Source organism: Alosa sapidissima, chromosome 10 (assembly GCF_018492685.1).
Source record: "Alosa sapidissima isolate fAloSap1 chromosome 10, fAloSap1.pri, whole genome shotgun sequence".
Classification (NCBI taxonomy): domain Eukaryota; kingdom Metazoa; phylum Chordata; class Actinopteri; order Clupeiformes; family Clupeidae; genus Alosa; species Alosa sapidissima.
In genome coordinates, this window is record NC_055966.1 from 21,438,472 (window position 1) to 21,457,934 (window position 19,463).

The 19,463-nt window shown below is 40.9% G+C and overlaps 1 protein-coding gene across 1 annotated transcript; it reads right to left on the minus strand.

The window, feature by feature from the left end:
- Positions 1-521: 521 nt before the first annotated feature.
- eomesb (eomesodermin homolog b) lies at positions 522-5,684 on the minus strand. Its single transcript, XM_042107890.1, has 7 exons — positions 5,524-5,684; positions 3,394-4,114; positions 2,852-3,006; positions 2,494-2,615; positions 2,027-2,185; positions 1,880-1,941; positions 522-1,654 (listed from the first exon to the last, which is right to left on the minus strand). Exons 1-7 carry the CDS (start codon positions 5,633-5,635, stop codon positions 895-897), a joined length of 2,091 nt encoding a protein of 696 aa, XP_041963824.1. The 5' UTR covers positions 5,636-5,684; the 3' UTR covers positions 522-894.
- Positions 5,685-19,463: the final 13,779 nt, after the last annotated feature.

Genomic DNA, 19,463 nt, shown 5'->3' on the forward strand with positions numbered 1-19,463 from the left:
ATTAATTTAGGCCTAGTAAAATTCGGTTTCACGCAGTGCACGTCTTCTGTCACAGGCATAAGCATGTAGGCTATTGAATTCGATAATTACACACATCGGTAGGCTAATTGTCCTACATTTGTGAACGCAAAATAATTAAAAATCCTTCGTTTGTTTAGTAAAACAAATATATATAAATTGTATAGGCATATCACTAATGGAAACCGTTCTTGATGTTTTGTGCATTTTCAAATTTAACAAATTCCACAAAAATACTCCTGGTAAGTTTTGAATGTCCTGCTACGTTGATTGCGTTGGATGATAAGAACCACGAACCAGACTTCAGAATAATTTTTTTTCGCCGACAGCGGCTATTTTCTATACAAATCTTATGAAGTTCAGTGTTCACAGGGCTCAGCATCCTCGAAAAATCCCACGGCGCAGAACGTTTTTTTCCCGCAGAGAAAAGTTGAAATAGTCCATGTTCAACTTTTTTCAACTGGGTTGTCCAGTGTATATTAGTTTTTTTAAAAAAAAAAACGTTTTTAAAAGCATATGGGACTTTTTATTACCCGTCATACAACACTTTGATACACAAACAATGTAAGAACACATGTACACATCTCATCCCACACTGCACAGATATTGTACAATTATAAATAAAAATCCTATCAGTAAAAATATATAGCATAGGACATGCTGGAGCCATATAACATGATCTAATAACTAATAAAGTGGACATAATTGAGTGTAATCTATTTTGTCACAGTTTGAAAGAAGCTTCAGAGTCGCTGAATCTGAAGACAGCTGCACATATTACAAAACGTATGAATACACTGTGGTAGCACAATAATAAAATGGGAATGGAGAAAAAGAAAATCTCACCCAAGACTAAAGCAACTTTAAAAGCTTTTTTCAGGGACTGGTATAGAAGGCATAATAGCCCATGCTTTTGGAAGAAGTCTCTCTGGCCAAGTTTTCTGGAACTCCCAAGTCCTCACCCTTCACTGTTGGAGAGCCCTCCACACTGGACTCCTCCGGAGAGACCCGTCTGCGCTTGCACCCTATGGCGTAAACCCCAGGGTCTGCTGCGTCCAGCGGCTTCAGAGACGAGGGCGTCTCCAGCCAGGCTGGCGTCTGCTGTGCACCTGACAATCCCTCCTCTCTCGCTTTGTCCTTCTCACACATTTGGTCGTCCGTGAAACCGGTGGGGCTTGGCTTGGGGGACCAGGGCAGGCCTGTAGTGGTCATCTTTCTTTGGTAGGCGCTGCGCGGGCCCCACCCGGCAGCCACCGACGTGAAGGCAGAGTCCGAGTAGTACCCGAAAGAGTGCGACGTGGGGAGGGGCAAAGGTTTAATGCCATACGGGAGCAGGCCGCTGGAGTAGTCACCGTCGTACGAGGCCATGTCCAGTTTGTTAGCACTCGTCTGCTGCATGGGGGCGACAAACCACCTCTGCGCAGAGGCAGAGCCCACGTCTTCCGTCTGTGGAGAGAGCAGACCGTTGGTTTGCGGCACTGCCCGTTCGCCATTGTAGAAGCGGCCCTGGTTGGTCACGAGCTGATCCTGGAGGAAGGGCTGCATGGCGTAGCGGGCTCCGGGCACGATCTGGTGGGAGCGAGGGGAGTCTGTGGGGGATGGAGTAAACCTTTCTCCATCTGGTGCGGTGTACATCCTGGAAATTAGGAGGGAAAAATGAAGGCTTGTGGATATTCCCATTCAAACATGTACTCTCTGGACATGAGCATCTAAAGCATGCATTATTGTATCTCCTACGGCCGCTTATTATAATGTTGCAAATAGAAGATGAAATGTATTAGTACTTAAAATGCATGCATGCACATTTCAAAAGTCACAGTAAGATATTTCCTTGGTCAAAGAGACAAAAAAAGGCACTCACGAATCATAATTATCTCGAAACCCCTTTGCAAATGGATTGTGGTCGATCTTCAACTGTGTAATCTAAAAAGTGGGAACAAAATTTAGTGAATTGAGAAACGCACCAGCGACCCTCACAAAGCCAGACAACACACAAACAGTTACTTACATCAGTGTTCTGATATGCAGTTACAGCAATAAACTGGTTCTCAACGAAGGTGAAGGTCTGGGTCTTTGAATCACAATTTAAATCTTCCACTCCTTCCTCACCAACTTCTACAATATGAAGTCTTGGCTGATACTTATGAAGGGACTGAAGGACAATCATCTGCATGATGGAAATAAATGTACAAAAACACAAACACAAAAACTGTAGCTTTAGCTTTAATCAATGACGGGGGGGGGGGGGCATCAAGAGCTTTTTACGAATGTATACACCAGTCATTGCTTTTACATTAACAACAGTGAAACCGGTCTTCTAAATGCAACATACTGCTAAATAACTATTTACTACTTAAACAGAATATGAGCTCCGCTCCATCAATTATGTTTTTTATTATTTTTATAAATGTTGCAATAATGTAAATGAATTTATATATATATATATATATATATATATAAAAAATATTATTTTACCTGAGAATTGCTGCTGCTTGCTCCTTTGTTATTAGTCAGTTTGAGTTTGCCAAATGAGATCTCTTGTCTCATCCAATGAGCACCCGTATTAGGAGATTCCGGATGAACATACACCTTGTTTCCTAACAATCGAAATATAATTGGTTTAGAATCTGACACAGTAAAATTGATCACCCTAGTATAACTTAACGGAGTACGTTTGCAATAGAGAAAACTGCTCTGACAGTGAAAATGGTCAATAGAGGCACCTGCTGAAACTGGCTCTTAAATTCCAATTCAATTCTTGAATTTCACTTGCATTTCAATTGAGGTAGTAAACAGGAAGCATAATTGCAATTCGAATTGTGCACAAACCTACCTTGCATGTTATTATCTGCCTTTCCGCAAGTCACCCATTTGCCCCCTTGAAATCTCCAATGGTTCGGATCAGCCAAAACGATCTCCACGAAAACATTGTAATGTACGTTCAGTCTTAAAGCTGTAATATTAAAACTCAGAAAGGGAAACATCCGCCTGAAAAAATACAAGGGTGAATAAATCTTCAGTAAATCTGATTTTAAAAAGAAATAAGTAAAAACACTAACTCCAAATGGCCTAAAATAATTGTAAAATTGGCACGGAAGGTTTTCAGATTTCGAAATATGGGATGAGCAAAAATGGCCTATATCGACCATATTTTTGGCCATATCCCCGGTCTATCTGCATGATTGTGTATTTGGTATTGTGCATAGCATTATGACACCAAATGTAATAGGCAGGAGGATATTATCGTCTCACATTCTTAGCGTGAAATTATCAAATTCAGTCAAATACGTTTAAATTAATTATCAATGGGTGAAGAATGGTGCAATCAAGACAAACTTCCTTCATTTATACCAACTTAAAATCATTTCAACAAACCTGCCCTGTTTGGTAATTATCATCTCCGTCTGATGTCGGTGAAACTTCATCCAGAGAGGGCGATTGCAAAGATACACCTGAGCCCTCAGACCAGTACCTGTTCCTGAGAGCGGCATGGGACCAATACCGGGTCCACTTCCTTGATAGGATGGATAGATGCAGCCGTGACCCTGTCCGAACTGGTAGCCTGAACCGCACTGTCCACGTCCAGTGCATACAGGAGAGAAGCCCGTGGAGGGGAGGACGGAACTATAGTGCAGCGACGCTGAATACCTGGCGCCATCGGATCCTGCGTAAATTGTTCCCGCTTGACCCGGGTAAGGAAACAGAGAACAGGGATTCATGTCTTGCGTTTGGTGCGAAGACGCCGAGATAAAATAACGATCGGGGCTAATTCCGCCTAGCCTGTTACTGGATGCGTCTTCTTCCTCCGTCGTCAGAGAACTTTTTCGGTCTTGGACAGAGGCCTTAGACAGAGAGAGAGCATCGTTCTGTCTCTCTCCAAGCATTTCGTCGTTTTCCGTTTTGGATAAAAACTTTTTCGCTCCTGGCTGAGGTTGAGAGGCTGGTGGATTAACCTCTTGAAAATCAGTCGGTACTGTGCCAGGACTGTTTTTGTTATTCTCGGTTAACGAATGGCAAAACGATTTCGGTAGGTTAATAGAAGTGTCATCCAGTTCTCCCTCTCCTAGCTGCATCATACAGGCAATAACAACGGCACCTGGAAACAAGAGAAAGACGATCTCCTCATCACATGAGCCAAGAATATTTTTCCATGCGGTAGACACGCAGCAGCCACACCTCCAACTCAACTCTGCTACCACGTGCATCTAATAACACAAAATCCAGGTAACCATCTTAAATTGGATTGGTCTCAATTCCAATTTGTTCCTAACCGTAGGCGGGGCCCGAGAAAAAGCTAGCCAACTTGCCATCACTGTGGCATTGAAGTAGACACGTGAGGCCAGTTATTTAGCAGGTTTCTCCTACAATTTCACACCATTCTGATATCAGTGATGATGTAAAACATCATTTTCAAAGCCGTGGTGTTGTCAACTTCTGGTTACCCAATAGGCCACCTGTAGGCTACTTAAGACAGCTTTACAAAATATTCTGGGGTCCACCCTTTAGGACACAATTGATCTGCTGTTAGTTGTAATAAATGGATTTTAAAGATACAATTGTGTGAGGGAAATGTTTGCTTTGACCGCTTACCTATAGCTACTTAGTGAACGCTTAGACCTCATCGAGAGGCAAATCGTTTGTGTTAATTGGTGTATTCGCATTGCATTTTTACTGTGGCTGGTCTAAGTCTTTGCACCAACATGTGGAAGTGCGTTAACAAGAAGTTTCCACATCAATTGACACTCGACCTATCTTAATTTTAGACAAGTGTGCGAGCGCTATTGTGCAGCTCTCTCAATTAATCAGAACGTATTTTAATTTCAACACATATTTGTATTAGTAGGCTATTGCTATTATTATATTATATTATATTATAATAATAGAAATAATAATAATAATAATAATAATATTCAACATTATGTATTTTTCTCATCTCTGGAACAAAACAATTTGAGCATCATTGGTCAAGCACTAAAGTTGGGAATAGTATGTTATGACTTAAAAAAATACTGCTTAAACATTGACTATTTTAATTAGAAATGTACGAATATATTCACTACGCCACATACGCTACCCAGTACACCTATACCAGCTAGTCATATGTGTAAATCCCGATAATAGGGGAATACGTGTAATAAGTGTGCTATTATTTTTCCCGTATGAGGAGACCTAGCCCATCTGTTGAGGATAACGTCAGAGAGCTTACAAATCGGATAGCTTTAAAATCATTACACTACTTTATTAGCCTACGTTACACTTTACACTGCTTTTAAATAGACTAAGCCAAATTATAAAAAAATATGACATGCCATCGTAGGCTATATTTAAACATGAAGATAGCATAGGCTTACACCAATTGCCCAGATATCACTTGTTTAAGATGTATTATCATAATTCTAAAAACAAGTAATATTTTCTTTCGGCAACAAACGTGTCAACGTTAAAATGTATGGCAACATAATCATTTTCTAAGCAAGTGATCTGTTAGATAGTTAGCCTACTTACCCTGTTCCCCCTGTTTCTGTGTAGGTATGACACTGTCTGATTCACAGCGCTTGCCTCTACCACAAGCTGAAGGCGTGTGAACAGCTCCAATCCCCCGTCTTATTACCACCATGAGGGACCTGTGAATTGAGTGCACATAGCGCTCCCTGCGTCGTCAGTGGTCGGAGCCTTTCTCGCGCTTTCCCTTCTGAATTAATTCTTTAAACGAAAGAGTTTGAGGCTGTTTGAGTCTAGTTTAGGAGAAATAGAATATATAACATATTACTGCAAAATCTAGCAAATGCAATAATAAACAATGTTAAATGTTTAGAGCCAATTCAAAGCAGCTCAATAGGAATCTTCAGGCTCATATGTGCCACCTGTCACAGGCCACAGTCAAAATAGCTCCATTTGAGGTGTGCAGTCTTTCTAACTGCAGATTCTAAAATAGACAACGAAATACATCAGGTTAACATAGCTCTTTGGCACACATAGATTTGTATTAAGTACCATGTAAGGTCATATCATGTCACATAGTTAATCCATATAGGCTACATCAGCGCATTCTACTTAGCCTTCTGGGTCATAAATAGGAGAATGTGGAAGCTTTTGAGCGGCCCTTGAACACAGGGACTGTGTTCCAATTTGCGTACTTCTGTACTTACAATACCTAATATGAGTGTACAAGCCAATGAGTACAGGAGTATGTGAATTGGAACACAGCCAGGGCTTGTAGTCTACAGGGGGCCTGAAGTGGCCTTGAATGGCCCCGGGCCAGGGGCTGCCCGACAGGGGGAAGGGAAGTCTTACCATATTGTTGTCAAAGTCGATAATCAACCGAGCAAATAAAAGGGAAGCGGTCCAACGCTTAATGGGCCAGGATGGCTGCAGTTCTCTGTTGTTTGATGAGTGCGTGACGGGCTGAAATGCACAGCCAACTGTTTGGTGCCCTATTCCTTACCGTAGCATCGCATGCACGTTGTCATTGTATGTACAGTAGTACATTACTGTAATTACTGTAATGGCACACTGAAGAACAACAAACTGTTATTCAGCTACTGCCACTGACATGGATATGTGTGTGTGTGTGTGTGTGTGTGTGTGTGTGTGTGTACTCTGCATTCCTCACTTGCATCAGAAATACATATAATCTTCATAATTTTGTTGTTATCCTCATTGCACACACACACGCTCAAATTCATGACCCCACCCATGTGTGTCCTGCTGTGCTGTGATTAAATCAGTGAGTCAGGAGTGCGAATGTGTAATTTTAACACGTTTCTGCTTTCTCAGTGACAGGAGGGCAGGCTGGCAGCTACTAATGAAGCAATATGGGCTGTTTCCATCCACACAGGCCGCTCTACTGAACTGTGTGTGAATGCAAACAGGAATCTACTGTATCTGCGAGCCTTTTAACCCAACACTATTGCTTAATGTGCTGGCTCGGCTCTTGCATAGTTTTATTCTCCATTTCCTTTAGTTGGCCTCCGAGCAATTGAAGGTGATGTTTGCAGTTGCTAGTGCAGTGACTTTTTTTAAAGGTGTGAAAAAGCAAGCTGTGACGTGCGAGAGAAAGAGAGAGAGAGAGAGAAAGAGAGAATGCATGTGCCAGACTCATGTTGAAACAACTGATGAATAGGAGGATGTGCGGTTTGCGGTTTGCGGCATGCGCTGCATGGTCTTTTACGTTTAGTGATGCACTAAATGATGCAACCGGAAAATTAATCTTATCCCTCCTTCGTGAATGTATTGCATAGATCTCTTCTCTTCCACATCTCTTTACAAAAGTAGTTGCCATTTTTAAAAAAATTGTAGCAATCTTTGTTGCTATTGGGAGTTGTTCAAACCTTTTTAGATCAGATTTTTTGAAATCACAGAGCTTTGCTCAGGAGCAGTTCACAGAAACACACACATACTTGTGCTACACATTTATAAGTTACCCAATTTATTCTTATCCTTATATGGATATATACAACTTCAACTTATGCACATCACATGCTCATGGCATTGGACACTTGGATGTAATGTCTAATGTAAAGTATTTTGTTAGGCCTGGTAAGATAGCCAAATTGTCTGTTATCAGTGATAACAAGGACACATCAATGAAAACATACATGCTTTGAAGTCATTATCAGTCCATTCTTTTACTTATTTGAAGTCTTAAGATTTAAGATATATTGTTGTTAATATTGTACACACTGGCATGTGGTCATTTGCTTTGTCATCAGACAGTCGAAATATTTCACAAATTAATTTGTTACATTTGATTCTTACTTTGTTTAATTTGGAATAGCATAACTTTGGAATAGAATACTATGGGACCTGTATGCCTTCATGAGTATTAATATACATGTTTGTTCATTCTCATCTTTATTCAGGAAGAAAGCTACACCCCATACTCTATGGACATGTCTTACACCCTATACCAGGGGTTCCCAACCTTTTTTGGCAGGTGACCCTATTTTGATGTCACAAAATGTTGGTGACCCCAATCATTCACACTATTTCAATTGTAACACCCAGTCGAGAGTGGTACTTTGATTCCCCCCAAATGTCCTAGCAAGCTAATTCGTTTGGCTACCTTTGTGTATGTGGTTGTTTTGCTACTTTGTTTGGAGCGTTGATCAAGCATGATTTATGTAGCCAGATTGTAATGAAGGATCTTTTAATGTAATGTACTGGTCAATTGTAAGATACCCAGTATCTCAGGCGACCCCATTTGAATTTCAAGCGACCCCACATGGGGTCCCTCCCGACCCTAAGGTTTTGAAAACGATGCCCTTCACAGAGATAGCAAGATAGTAACTCCAGTCTCACCTTCAGTTTGAACCTTGCCTTAAAGTGTATATGTCAGGTTAAATTTGTTATTATGATTAACACAAAATAGTTAGGGGAAAGACACGTTTGACAAGTCTATGTATTGTTTTGAATGTTTTTTTAACCAGTAGATTTTCAGCATTTTGGATAAATGTTTTTTGATTCCTTGGAGAATGGACTTTATGACACACTCACTTACAGTACTATCCTCTCACAAAATTGAAGAATCTCTTTCACTTGTGTCTGTCTGTCTTACACTCAGCTTATATTAGCCTCCTCCATTTCATCTCTAGTTTTCTTTGCTCCACACATACACCCTAAGACCTATAGGTATAGGCTATGCAGGTTGTTGTTTTTTATACCATTTACATGTTGATCCACTGAATTGAAAAATGTGACTATACACAGCTTGTCTGTTGCACATTGCTGTTTGGAGAAAAGCTTAACCACACCGAGTTGTGATAACCACAGTGATGGGTGAACTGCGACATAGAGAGTAAATATTTCCGGGTTAGTGGTTGGAGAGTAAGGATTTGGTTAAATCTGCCAAATCAGATTCTGCACATTTCTGTCAAGTCACAGTAGCTTTATAATTATTTATCAACCATCACAGTTTCTTTTTTTTTTTAAACATCCCAAGTCCCATGTAGAGTGTTGACTCTTATCTGAAGTTGTGTGGGTCTGATGTGTCAGAGGGGGTTTGATTATTGGAAGAGGTAGTCAGGCAGAGAGTGGCGGAGTGGGAGGGTGTTAGTTTGCTTTACGCTTTTGTGGTTCCCCTGCGCTTTCTTTTTGACACATCTAAAGTACCAATCTGATGCCTTGCCACCCCGTCCCGTGGCGCTCTCAGGCAGGGAGAAAGTGCTGGTGACCTCGCCCTCCGCTGCTCTGGCCACTCCAGTCCTGCCATGGCAGAAGGCTTGGCTCCACTGCCGTGCCAGCCTCGCCACGGTCTCCACTCCACCATGGCAGGGAAATCGGGCGCTGCTGCCATTCCTGTGTTTTTTTGGAGCACCTGATTTCACAGAATTTTCAAGTGTCGATGCCCCCCACCACCCCCTTTTTTCCATGCATCCAATTTTCTAATTAGAAAAAGCACTGACTCGTAAAACAGAGAGGGCTGAATGGGGAAAGGTGTTTGCTTGCTTCTTCACGCATCTTTGGTGTATTTAGCAACTTACGCATGTAGGCATACAAGGAGTACACACCTGCCGATAAAAATGTCACCGGGACAGGTTGGAGCAGATTTGGACAACAGAAGGTCAAGGCCTTTAGTGACCTCCTCCCCTTCTTACCCCCTATGAGTATTTGTATGGTTCAGTCCATTCTCCTGTAAAGAGAAGCAGCAGGAGTGAACCATCACATTTGGTCCCCAGCGTGGGGGCGGTTGGTGAACGGTCACGTTCCAGCTACCCCATGGAGTGCCTCTTCTGCCTCTTCAGGCAAACCATACCCATCCTCATTTGCATTCGCTAATTAGATGCTGTTAGCATCATTTTGTATGTGACACCCTTATAAAGCCACTAAATCAATGTGACAACCACTTGATACAAAGCACACAGTAGTTTAAACTGGTCATCGACTCATGATTTAATTTAAGGCAGCAATATGTACATATGAGTGCAGGTACTTACTAACTGGAAATCAGCTGACCAATAGGGACTGAAGGGACTGTAGGGACTTTCTTCAAATATTCAAAATTTAGCCTAACTCAAATGGATGGGTAAGTCATATATTTTTTCAGCATGTGTGTAGATTAAATCAGCAGTTTAGCCTGGCACCTTGTTTAAACAGTTGAGCTCCAGGGGGCCCACTGAAGTATATTTTGAACCACAAGCTTTAAAAAGAAACTGGGAGGTCGCTATTCCTCTCACAGGATCTGACAGTTTCCATCTTCGAACAGGAAGTTGACTCCTTTGGTCACTGCCAGGGCCAATCTGACACCACTCTCATTATCACTCCATCTGAGCCCCATTAAACAGTCCTGTGCCAGGGTGCATGACTGAGGCTCGGTGGATCTCATACTGTAATGTGGTACTTCCTTCCCTCACATGCACATGATATCATGTCATTGTTTGTTATTTCATGTCATGTTGTTTTAATATTTAGTTTAAAAGTCAATGCTGAGTTGGGAAGGGAGCATAATCCATTCTGGATCATCATCCACCAAAATGTCTAACACCAGTAAACAGATTGATAAAAGATATAGATTTGATTGGAGTATTGGTAAATCAATTCTTAAAAGATCCTCCCTGAAGGTGTGTGTGTGTTCATGTGTAAGAATGTTTACTGCTCAGTTTTGATGTATCTGCATTTTCAATATATTTCATTTAAATTTAGAATGTAGACGGCAAACCCATAAACACTGTAAATTCATGAAATTACATATTTATTTATCACAATCTGTATGTAGTCTTTTCTGTTGCTTCTGAATAGATGGGTGTAGGATATTGGTATTTACTCCTCAACATTAGATTAACAAACATTACCAGACATTTCTTTATCAATATTCATCAAAGGCTTCATAAAGGAATAGACAACTTGCATTAGCCAGCCAACGTGGCAGAGCCAATGTGTCCCACAAGTGTATTTAGACGTTTCCCTTTGAAAATCTGCTGAGTCTCCCATCACATTGTGATTAACAATTTGCTTAGAGCTCCCTCTATCTTTGTCTGTCATTATTATTCTGCAGATGATTGAAATCTTAGTTCCTGGTGCATGCACTGTGGCAAATGTAGACAAGGTTCATTTCATCCATTGATTGATTTATTGGTTTCTCAGCTTACCAGTATCCCAGAGGTAATACGTAAGCTCTTTATTTTTCACTAAGGCACATTGTGCGCAAACAAACCTAAGCCTGAGGTAATTAATCGGCTTTATGTGAAGTTTTAATGCAGAAATGCCCCATGAATCAGTTATTGAGTGTGACAGAGACTTTGGTTTCCTAATGAACTATGTTAGAAATTCATCATGTTCCTAGTTTAGTCTAGTCAAACAGACTCTGAAAATGATTCAGTTTTTGTCATGTTACTTCACAGTCTCTCTCCCATTTGAGTGTGATCTTTTGTTATTATTTCAATCATAAAGATTTTCTTTATATCTATTGGTCTAAATACATGTTTATGAGGTTACAATGTTTTGACACTTTGTGTCTGTAAATCATAAAGACCAAAGGTGTGTACACATCAATGCCATATCAAGGTTAGTCCTTGAAAGTTTTTAATAAGCACTACAACTTTTTTATTGAGTTGCATAATGTTACGCCATACAAATGGTGCTATCAATAGTTACAGAATCATCTAATCATCTGTATATCACTGATCACTTTTGTCATTTTCTGTACTTAACCGTACTCTAGTGAGCATTACAGGCAGATGATTGAAGCGGTCATACCTCATAATGCAAATTGAATGTCTAACATTACTCGTATAACTAACCTCTTCAAATTGCTATGCATGTCCATTGTCTGTATGGATGCTTCACAATTGCTTGATGAAAGTTGAAGCAGGTGGTTAGTGTGAATGGCTATCCTGTCATTGGAGGCATCAGATGACTTATGGGAATGTCTATAATCAATTACATTTCAGTCAGTTGCAGTATAAGCTTTTTGAAGACATGAAAGGCGAATAGGCATTAAGGCATGCAAGTGCTATTAATGCCAAAGGATAAAGCCAAATGTATAAGACCTCTGTCAGCATGCACACTTCCATACTTACATAAAATGCATGCACATCAGAATTAAATAAGAATAATTAATCTTGTACTTAAATAACAAAATCAGGTCAAAAAATAGAGAGAAGCACTTGAAATTATTTAGAACACTTCCAAACAGATTGGAATTGTCTCACATAGCACATGTCCAACCCCCCACTTGCATTTCTCTATCCTAGCTCCTGATTCTTTTGTCACTTTTTTTTAGAAAGATTCTCACTGTATATTTTAACGCATTTCTTTTGGATCTCAAACACTAATGAGGCTTTTTTTATTTATTTATTTATTCACAAAGAAACCTTGGGGTTCAGTGTTTCTTCCATACTTATGGATGGGCAGGCAGAAAATAAATACTAAATCATTTTTTCTATAGCTGGTACTATATTTACTACTGCCAGGTTACTGTTTTTTTATGTGCACACAAACACACAGAGAGAGAGAGAAACAGACACTACACATGCTGCATACTGTACAGAGTGAACAGTGTTGCATGCCTAGAGTTTACAGCTCTGAAGTTTATTGGAGCTGTTTGTGGCAAGTGGTAACATAATTGCCCCAATCTAACCCTCCACTACTTGTAGCACCTCACCCACCCCCCACACACACACATACACAAATCCATCATCTCTGGCAGCAGCCTGGTCCCTGGTGACGATGGACGCATTCACGCACGATACATCTGTGGTGGCTCCTCTGTCACACCCTCGCCTCAAAAGTGTTAATAGATCCAATGCCATCTTACTTCTCACTTATTTGACATGAGTGTGGGAGAGGTGGGAGATGTCTGGGGTGAAGGCGAGCAGAGAGAGGTCACCAAGGAGTCAGGAGTAGGTATCCATCTCGTCAAGATAGCAGGAAGAGGGTGAAGATTGATTCATGTGTATGAGAATGAGCAAAGTTATGTATCTACAAAAGCAGCCATGATGTGTTCATGATATTTCTTTATAACTGTACATCCATTTTAAAACAATTATATTGTTTGATGATGCGTGCCCATAAAGCATGAAGGACTGTATAGATTTGTCCAGATGAATGACCATTTTCATCCATCCATTAGCTCTTGCCAGCCTATATTTATAACATTCCCTGAGCTCTTGAAATAATTCACTCACTCATTTCATTTTAAAGGGTTGTTGGAAACCATCAAACCACATTATGTTGAAATTACACAGTCAGCTTGCACTGAAACACTTACCTTTTCATGAAAAACTTTGAAAACTTTTTGTTAAGAATGTAAGGTTGGAAGCCCTTATGGTACAGTTGCTAACGTCACTCTCTTGTTCAGGTCTTATCAGATGGGACTGTATTTGGTATTTGCTGTTGTTCATTAAAATACAATAGTTTACTCAGAAACTGTGTTTAACGTCTATATTATAAATGTATTTGTTTCTTTCTTTATTATGAGCTTTGTTATGAAATAGTAAAGGGTGAGTTGATTATATAGGCATTATGGAATGGAGCGATGTTGTATTAACAAAAATAGATTAAATATATTTAAGGTATTTAACTGGTATGAATGCTTTACTTTTGTGTATCTCATGGTCATCTGGGCTGTGTGTGTCTGACTGCGAGTTTGTGTCCAAGTGGCATTTTCCTTTTAGGGAATCTGAGATTGTCCATCCATTTAACAGATGGCCAAAGTGGCAGAGGAAGGGGTGGGGGCAGTGATTTTGGTGACCTCTTGCCTGCCAACGGACTTGCTTAAAGGCAAAAACATGGAACAAAATCTGATGTGTTGTCCTAAACTGTAAATGGCTGTAGATGTTTTCACACGTTAACATGCTGAGAGAGGGGTGATGGGCAGTTTGGTTTAGGGGCATATTTTTGGGTCTCTTGTTGGTCCGTGTCAAAGTGCCTCTGCTCTGTCTCTTGCACCCATATGTGCAAGTACACACACACACACACAAATAGGGGCAGACTTTCTCTTTAACACACACACACACACACACACACACACACACACACACACACACACACACACACAAATAAACTGTACACACATACAGAGGCAAGCAGATACACAACGAGATACAATGAAACTCAGGTCTGAAAGCCACCAGAAGCCATTCTCTGCTTTTGAAAGAGATAGATGGCCAGTCTGTTGCATTATAAGGTCTACTTTCAATGGGACACTGCCAAAGCCCAGTGTTTTCTAACCTTCACATAATAAAATTCTGGACGGATGAAATACTAATAGATTTTTTGCTCCTCTTTGCCAGCTTTCAAGCTACCCCTTACAGAAGCTCTCTCATTAAAGATGCATTAGAAAGGCCTTTATTTTCCTCCATCTCTTTCTCTCTCTCAGACTGGCCTCTTCCTCAGTTCCATGCATTTGTTGTTCATAACAAGTCGGGGTTCCCAAAAGATACCTTTTCAACAGGTACAAACTTTTTCTCTTTGGTAATTAGCCCAATTCAAGCATTCGGACTCTAAAAAGACGCAAAAAAAAAAGCAAGCAGGAGCCCAAAAGGTATATTACAGCAAGGGAGACGACAGAGTGTGAAAAAAAACTAACAATTGATAAGATGCTTTCTGTGATGGTGTTTGAGCTTGTGGGCTCCTATTCAGAGCGCCCAAGGCTTCATCTTCATCTCCATCTTCCTCATCCTCGTCTTCATCTTTTTAAGCCTCTCCTTCATTTTAACACATCGGAACGGCGTTGCGTAATGAACAACCACTCGGCCGGTATATAGGATGGAGGCTTAATGAACACCCAAAAACCACTGAGGACACTGAATGGACGCCCCTTGTTCTGCCTCCCTTTTACAAGCCGAGGCCTGTGCTGCCTCCTGAAGACCGTCCTTCTCTTCTTCCTATTAAAGGAGCATAAAGCCAGGCCACAGAAGTAATTTACTTCCAGCCATTCTTTTGGGTTGCTTCTTCTGACTTTTTTCGGGAAGAAGAGCCTTTATAAAGCCTATAATTATGTTGGTGAGTGCACTTGAGTAGGAACCAAGGGGTCTTTGTATGGTCTTTTTTGGAGGGTTTTTTTTTTGTCCCAGACAAGAGTCATATTAACATTTTGTCCTCAATATCACAGATACAGCCCATCCAAGTTTTCAACTTTGCTGCAAACCTTATGTCAGTTCCTGCTTTTCTTTTTACTCTCTCTCAAGATCAACACACATGTCAGTGTCACATAGACCTTCTATGATATACAAATAAATATTTATTGAATATATGCATTTTTTTGTTTGAGCTCAGATACCGTGAAAAAAACTGATCTTTCCTTCTAGCACATAGCATGACTTTATGGTGCAACATGCCTTTATGGTGCAATGAAGGGCATCTTTATGTGGTGTATGGACACCATTAGAGTAATAATATATCAAACATTTAACTAACACTTTTGTTTTGCTCCCACTTCTCAGCTCATAATGTTAGGTTTTTGGCCAAACTTGTGATTTATTTTAATTATTTGCCACCATTTTATTCATTCATTCATTCATTCATTATTACTCACTGTATAACTATAATTATATACACTTTGCCTCGCATCACAGGATTTCTTCTTTAATATCTGTTTCCTGGTTTACTGAGAAGTCTATCAGTGCATCTAGAAGATAATTTTCTATTCGATTTCCCACTGTATCTAGTGGAGATACAGTAGATAGATTTGGAGAGAACACAAAGCCTCGATTAGTCATTTAGTATAAGTATAAGTATATATACTCTTTTGATCCCGTGAGGGAAATTTGGTCTCTGCATTTATCCCAATCCGTGAATTAGTGAAACAGACACAGCACACCATGTACACACAGTGAGGTGAAGCACGCACTAATCCCGGTGCAGTGAGCTGCCTGCATCAACAGCAGCGCTCGGGGAGCAGTGAGGGGTTAGGTGCCTTGCTCAAGGGCACTTCAGCCGTGCCTACTGGTCGGGGTTCGACCGGCAACCCACCGGTTATAGGTCCGAAGTGCTAACCAGTAGGCCACGGCTGCCCATTTCATTGTTTTTACATACCAGAGACCGCCTTGAGGGGCTTGTGTCTCATCTTATATGAGGCACAGGAACAGAAAAGGTCTCAGGACACATCAGGTTCTACCTGAGAGTTTGTCCAGCAGGACTCGAGGCCACAGCAGAGATGTGATCTTTATGCGACTGGCTTGAGAACAGGGTGTGTTGTTCCTCAAGCCCTTTTTGCCTTGGAGTTATGCTATTGACGGCGATGTCTGTCACACAATCGGGCAGCGGGCTGGTGGAGGGCGTGTGAGGGTGGCTGAGAAATGGCACAAAAGCTAAAAGGCAGTGACACTCCAGCCAAGAGCACACACCTCCCCTAGTCTTTTGTTCATGATTTTATGTCTCTTTTCATCTCCACAGAAAGGCATTTTACCCTTTATTCCATTAAAACATGTAGAACATCTTGTGAAACTACTCTCTGTTATTTTGATAATCATTAGACTTTTATGATTGACATGCTTGGGATGAATACTAATTTGAAATGTTGATATTATTTTTTGATGAGCTTTAGGTCTTGTCTTGCTGAATGCATAAAGAGAGCTTGATCAATTTAAAGTTTTAAAACGGATTAATGACACAAAGCTGTGACACAAATCATATTCATTTGGGCCTACATATCTGCAATTCTATAGTACCCACCACTGAAATAAAGTCCAAGAACCATGAACCAATTACACTGAGCACACAGGCATTGTCTACACTTTAGGTTAATAATGAAAAAGTTTGCCTCCCAATCCCCCCCCGCAAATAAACACACGCACACACACATACAAACTCAACAGTGTTCTACCATCCACCCGTTGTCGCCTCCTCTTTTGCTCCACCCCACCCTTGTGCTCTTCCGGCTGATTACTCATAATGTAATTTTAATTAAAAACCGCGGTGTCAAAGGGTTCTGCTCGCCTGAGAAGCGGGTCCAGATTGCGGCGCTGTGGCAGCCCCTCACATAGTTCAGAGGAAATGCTTCCTGACACCGCCGGGGCGCCAGGACCAGCGAGGAGCCAAGATAAACAAAAGCTGCCCCTCTTCAGAGGGCATGTTAGCGTGGTGGGGATGGTCATGAAGAGGGTCACTCTGATCAGACTCAGGGTGCTACCTGCAGACCTCACCAGGTGGAGCTTGGTGGTACTGAGGCCGAGAATCTTATTATTTTATATACAGTATATTTCATGAAAGAAACAACATTATCAGAGCTAGTCATTAGCTAGTCTACATTCCTGATGAAATTGTATTGTAATTGTACAATAGATTGCAAATGTATAATTACAAGCATTAACATTTGTAGCCATGTGGTTTTGATGATGCTCCCCTAGAACTTGGTGAGTTTTTGGCTTAGACTGTGTTTTATGGCCGTAATAATGATTGCTGTCCGACTGCTGCACAGGACAACAGTGCATTTTTGTGTAATGCACTCTAAGAGGATTAATTAAAGAGAGATCAATTGGCAGCAGGATGCGGTGAGATGAGGAGTACCTGGTGAGAGAGACGTCTGGAGAGGAATAATGGAGAGTGTCTCTGACAGTGTACTCATCATACGTGTCTCACCTCTCCTGTCACAAGAGGTTTGATCAAGCTCACTAAACCCAAATATGAAGAAAAAAAAAACAGGTACCTTGACTTGCACTTAACGGTTGGAGAAATGTCTGAAAGTGAGAATAGTCTGTGAATCTGTTACATCTACTGGGTGTGATAAAATGATTTAAAAAACTTAGTTTAATTGCACTTACACTCTATACAGTTTGTAAATGTTTTTTTGACATTTTTTGTGGTCAAAAGAAGCTCAAAGCAGATCTAAAGATTTCAACATCATCAATGTTAATAAAACATATTAGTTTACACCCCTTACACTCCTTGGAATTAACCAATCAACCACAATATCACATGCATCACTGCACCTCAAGAAGTATTTTAACATTTAATGGGCAACTCCACGCAAAACTGTCACATCCATAACGCCAACTAAATGTTGTGGTATTTGTATGATGTGAATGATTATGTGAAAAGTTTCTCATGTAAGTTCTACAACCAAGAAGAGTGAATGCTCAAATTTCAAGTATCAGTCACATCATACCGTACCATGGCATTGTGTTGGCGTTATGGACGTGACAGTTTTGCGTGGAATTACTCTAATCCTTATTAAGGAGATAAATAACAAACATGATTTCATTGTAATGACTTTTCATTTAATCATGCATCATGTGTTTGAAATTCACCCTGCCGGTAAATGTGAGGAATGCTATAACTCATTCCATCGGAATCTTATGAATTCCTGAAAGGCGCAATACTCTTAGGCATCTTGAGTCATCACCTTGTCATTTGTGGTTAGTGCCTCTCCTGAAGCCATTCCATCATGAATGTTGCCACTAATAAATCTACTGAAAGAAAAATTTTAATTTTCATTCTAAATTGTCAACTGTAACTGCCCTTGTACAATATTTGTGCCCCGAGGGTGGTAGCTCCTCCACTGGGGCATTCTTACCATAAAATATTGGATCTAAAGTCCCATCTGTTTTCATCTTAGCTATATTGTGCCAAAAGGCTATACCTAGTGCAGTAGTGCAATTTCCATTTAACTCATACAGCTTCTGCGTTTAATTTGTCTGTACAAATGGAAAATAACATTGTTGATGTTAATGTACTATGTATGAAAATAATAATTAAAAAAAAAAAAAAAAAACAGCAGTTTCCTCCCCTCAGACCATCTGGCCCTCCTCACCTTCATGATTATGGAATCAGTGACTTCACTGTGAACACTTAACCCAAGCGGCACAAGGTGCTGCTCCTGGTAACATTTGGCCATGGGAGCCAAGCCGTCCTTCACCCCCAGACAGTTGGAGGGGTGTGTGTGTGTGGGGGGGGGGGGGGGGGATACAGTTGGCCTGACCAGTGAAGCATGCAATAAGAGGGTTTAACTTTGTTAACCTTCCCTCTGCCAGGTTCATGGTAGCCTGCTGTTAGGGTATATTGGACTCTCTGGGTCAGAGTCCAGGCTTTGGCAAGACCCCTGACAAGGGGGTGATGCGCTGTTATTAAATTCTCCTGTGCGTCGCCCCCCTCCTGCCATGGTGTCAGATGGAGAAAGTGAACGCATAGGTGCACAGCTTCTGGCAGGTGCTACCATGGAGGCACCCGCAGAGATGGGCGCTTGACTTGCCTGGTGCCCTCTGAGGATCGTGGATCCCACGAGGCAAGATGAGGACACATTACATACACATACACACACGCACACACACACACCACACATACATATAGACTTTGTTGCTGGACTGCTCATCGAGCCTGGACAAAGGGCTGATTAATGTTTCACAATGTAGCTGTTTTACCTTAAAATAACGGTTTCAAACTCATTCTGGATTGCAACATTGTTATTATCGTGGGTAAGAGCATGACCCTTTTTGTCGATTTTACATGAATTGAGTAAAAATTGTTGAAAATTGACAGAAAGGGGAGTTCTTACATTGTGTTACTTT

Coding starts and splice junctions, on each gene's coding strand:
- eomesb (XM_042107890.1), bottom strand. CDS start 5,635: ATGGTGGTAATAAGACGGGGGATTGGAGCTGTTCACACGCCTTCAGCT. Junction 2,616..2,851: donor GGCAGATAATAACATGCAAG/GTAGGTTTGTGC, acceptor TTCGATTGTTAG/GAAACAAGGTGTATGTTCAT. Junction 2,186..2,493: donor CAAGCAGCAGCAATTCTCAG/GTAAAATAATAT, acceptor TCCATCATGCAG/ATGATTGTCCTTCAGTCCCT.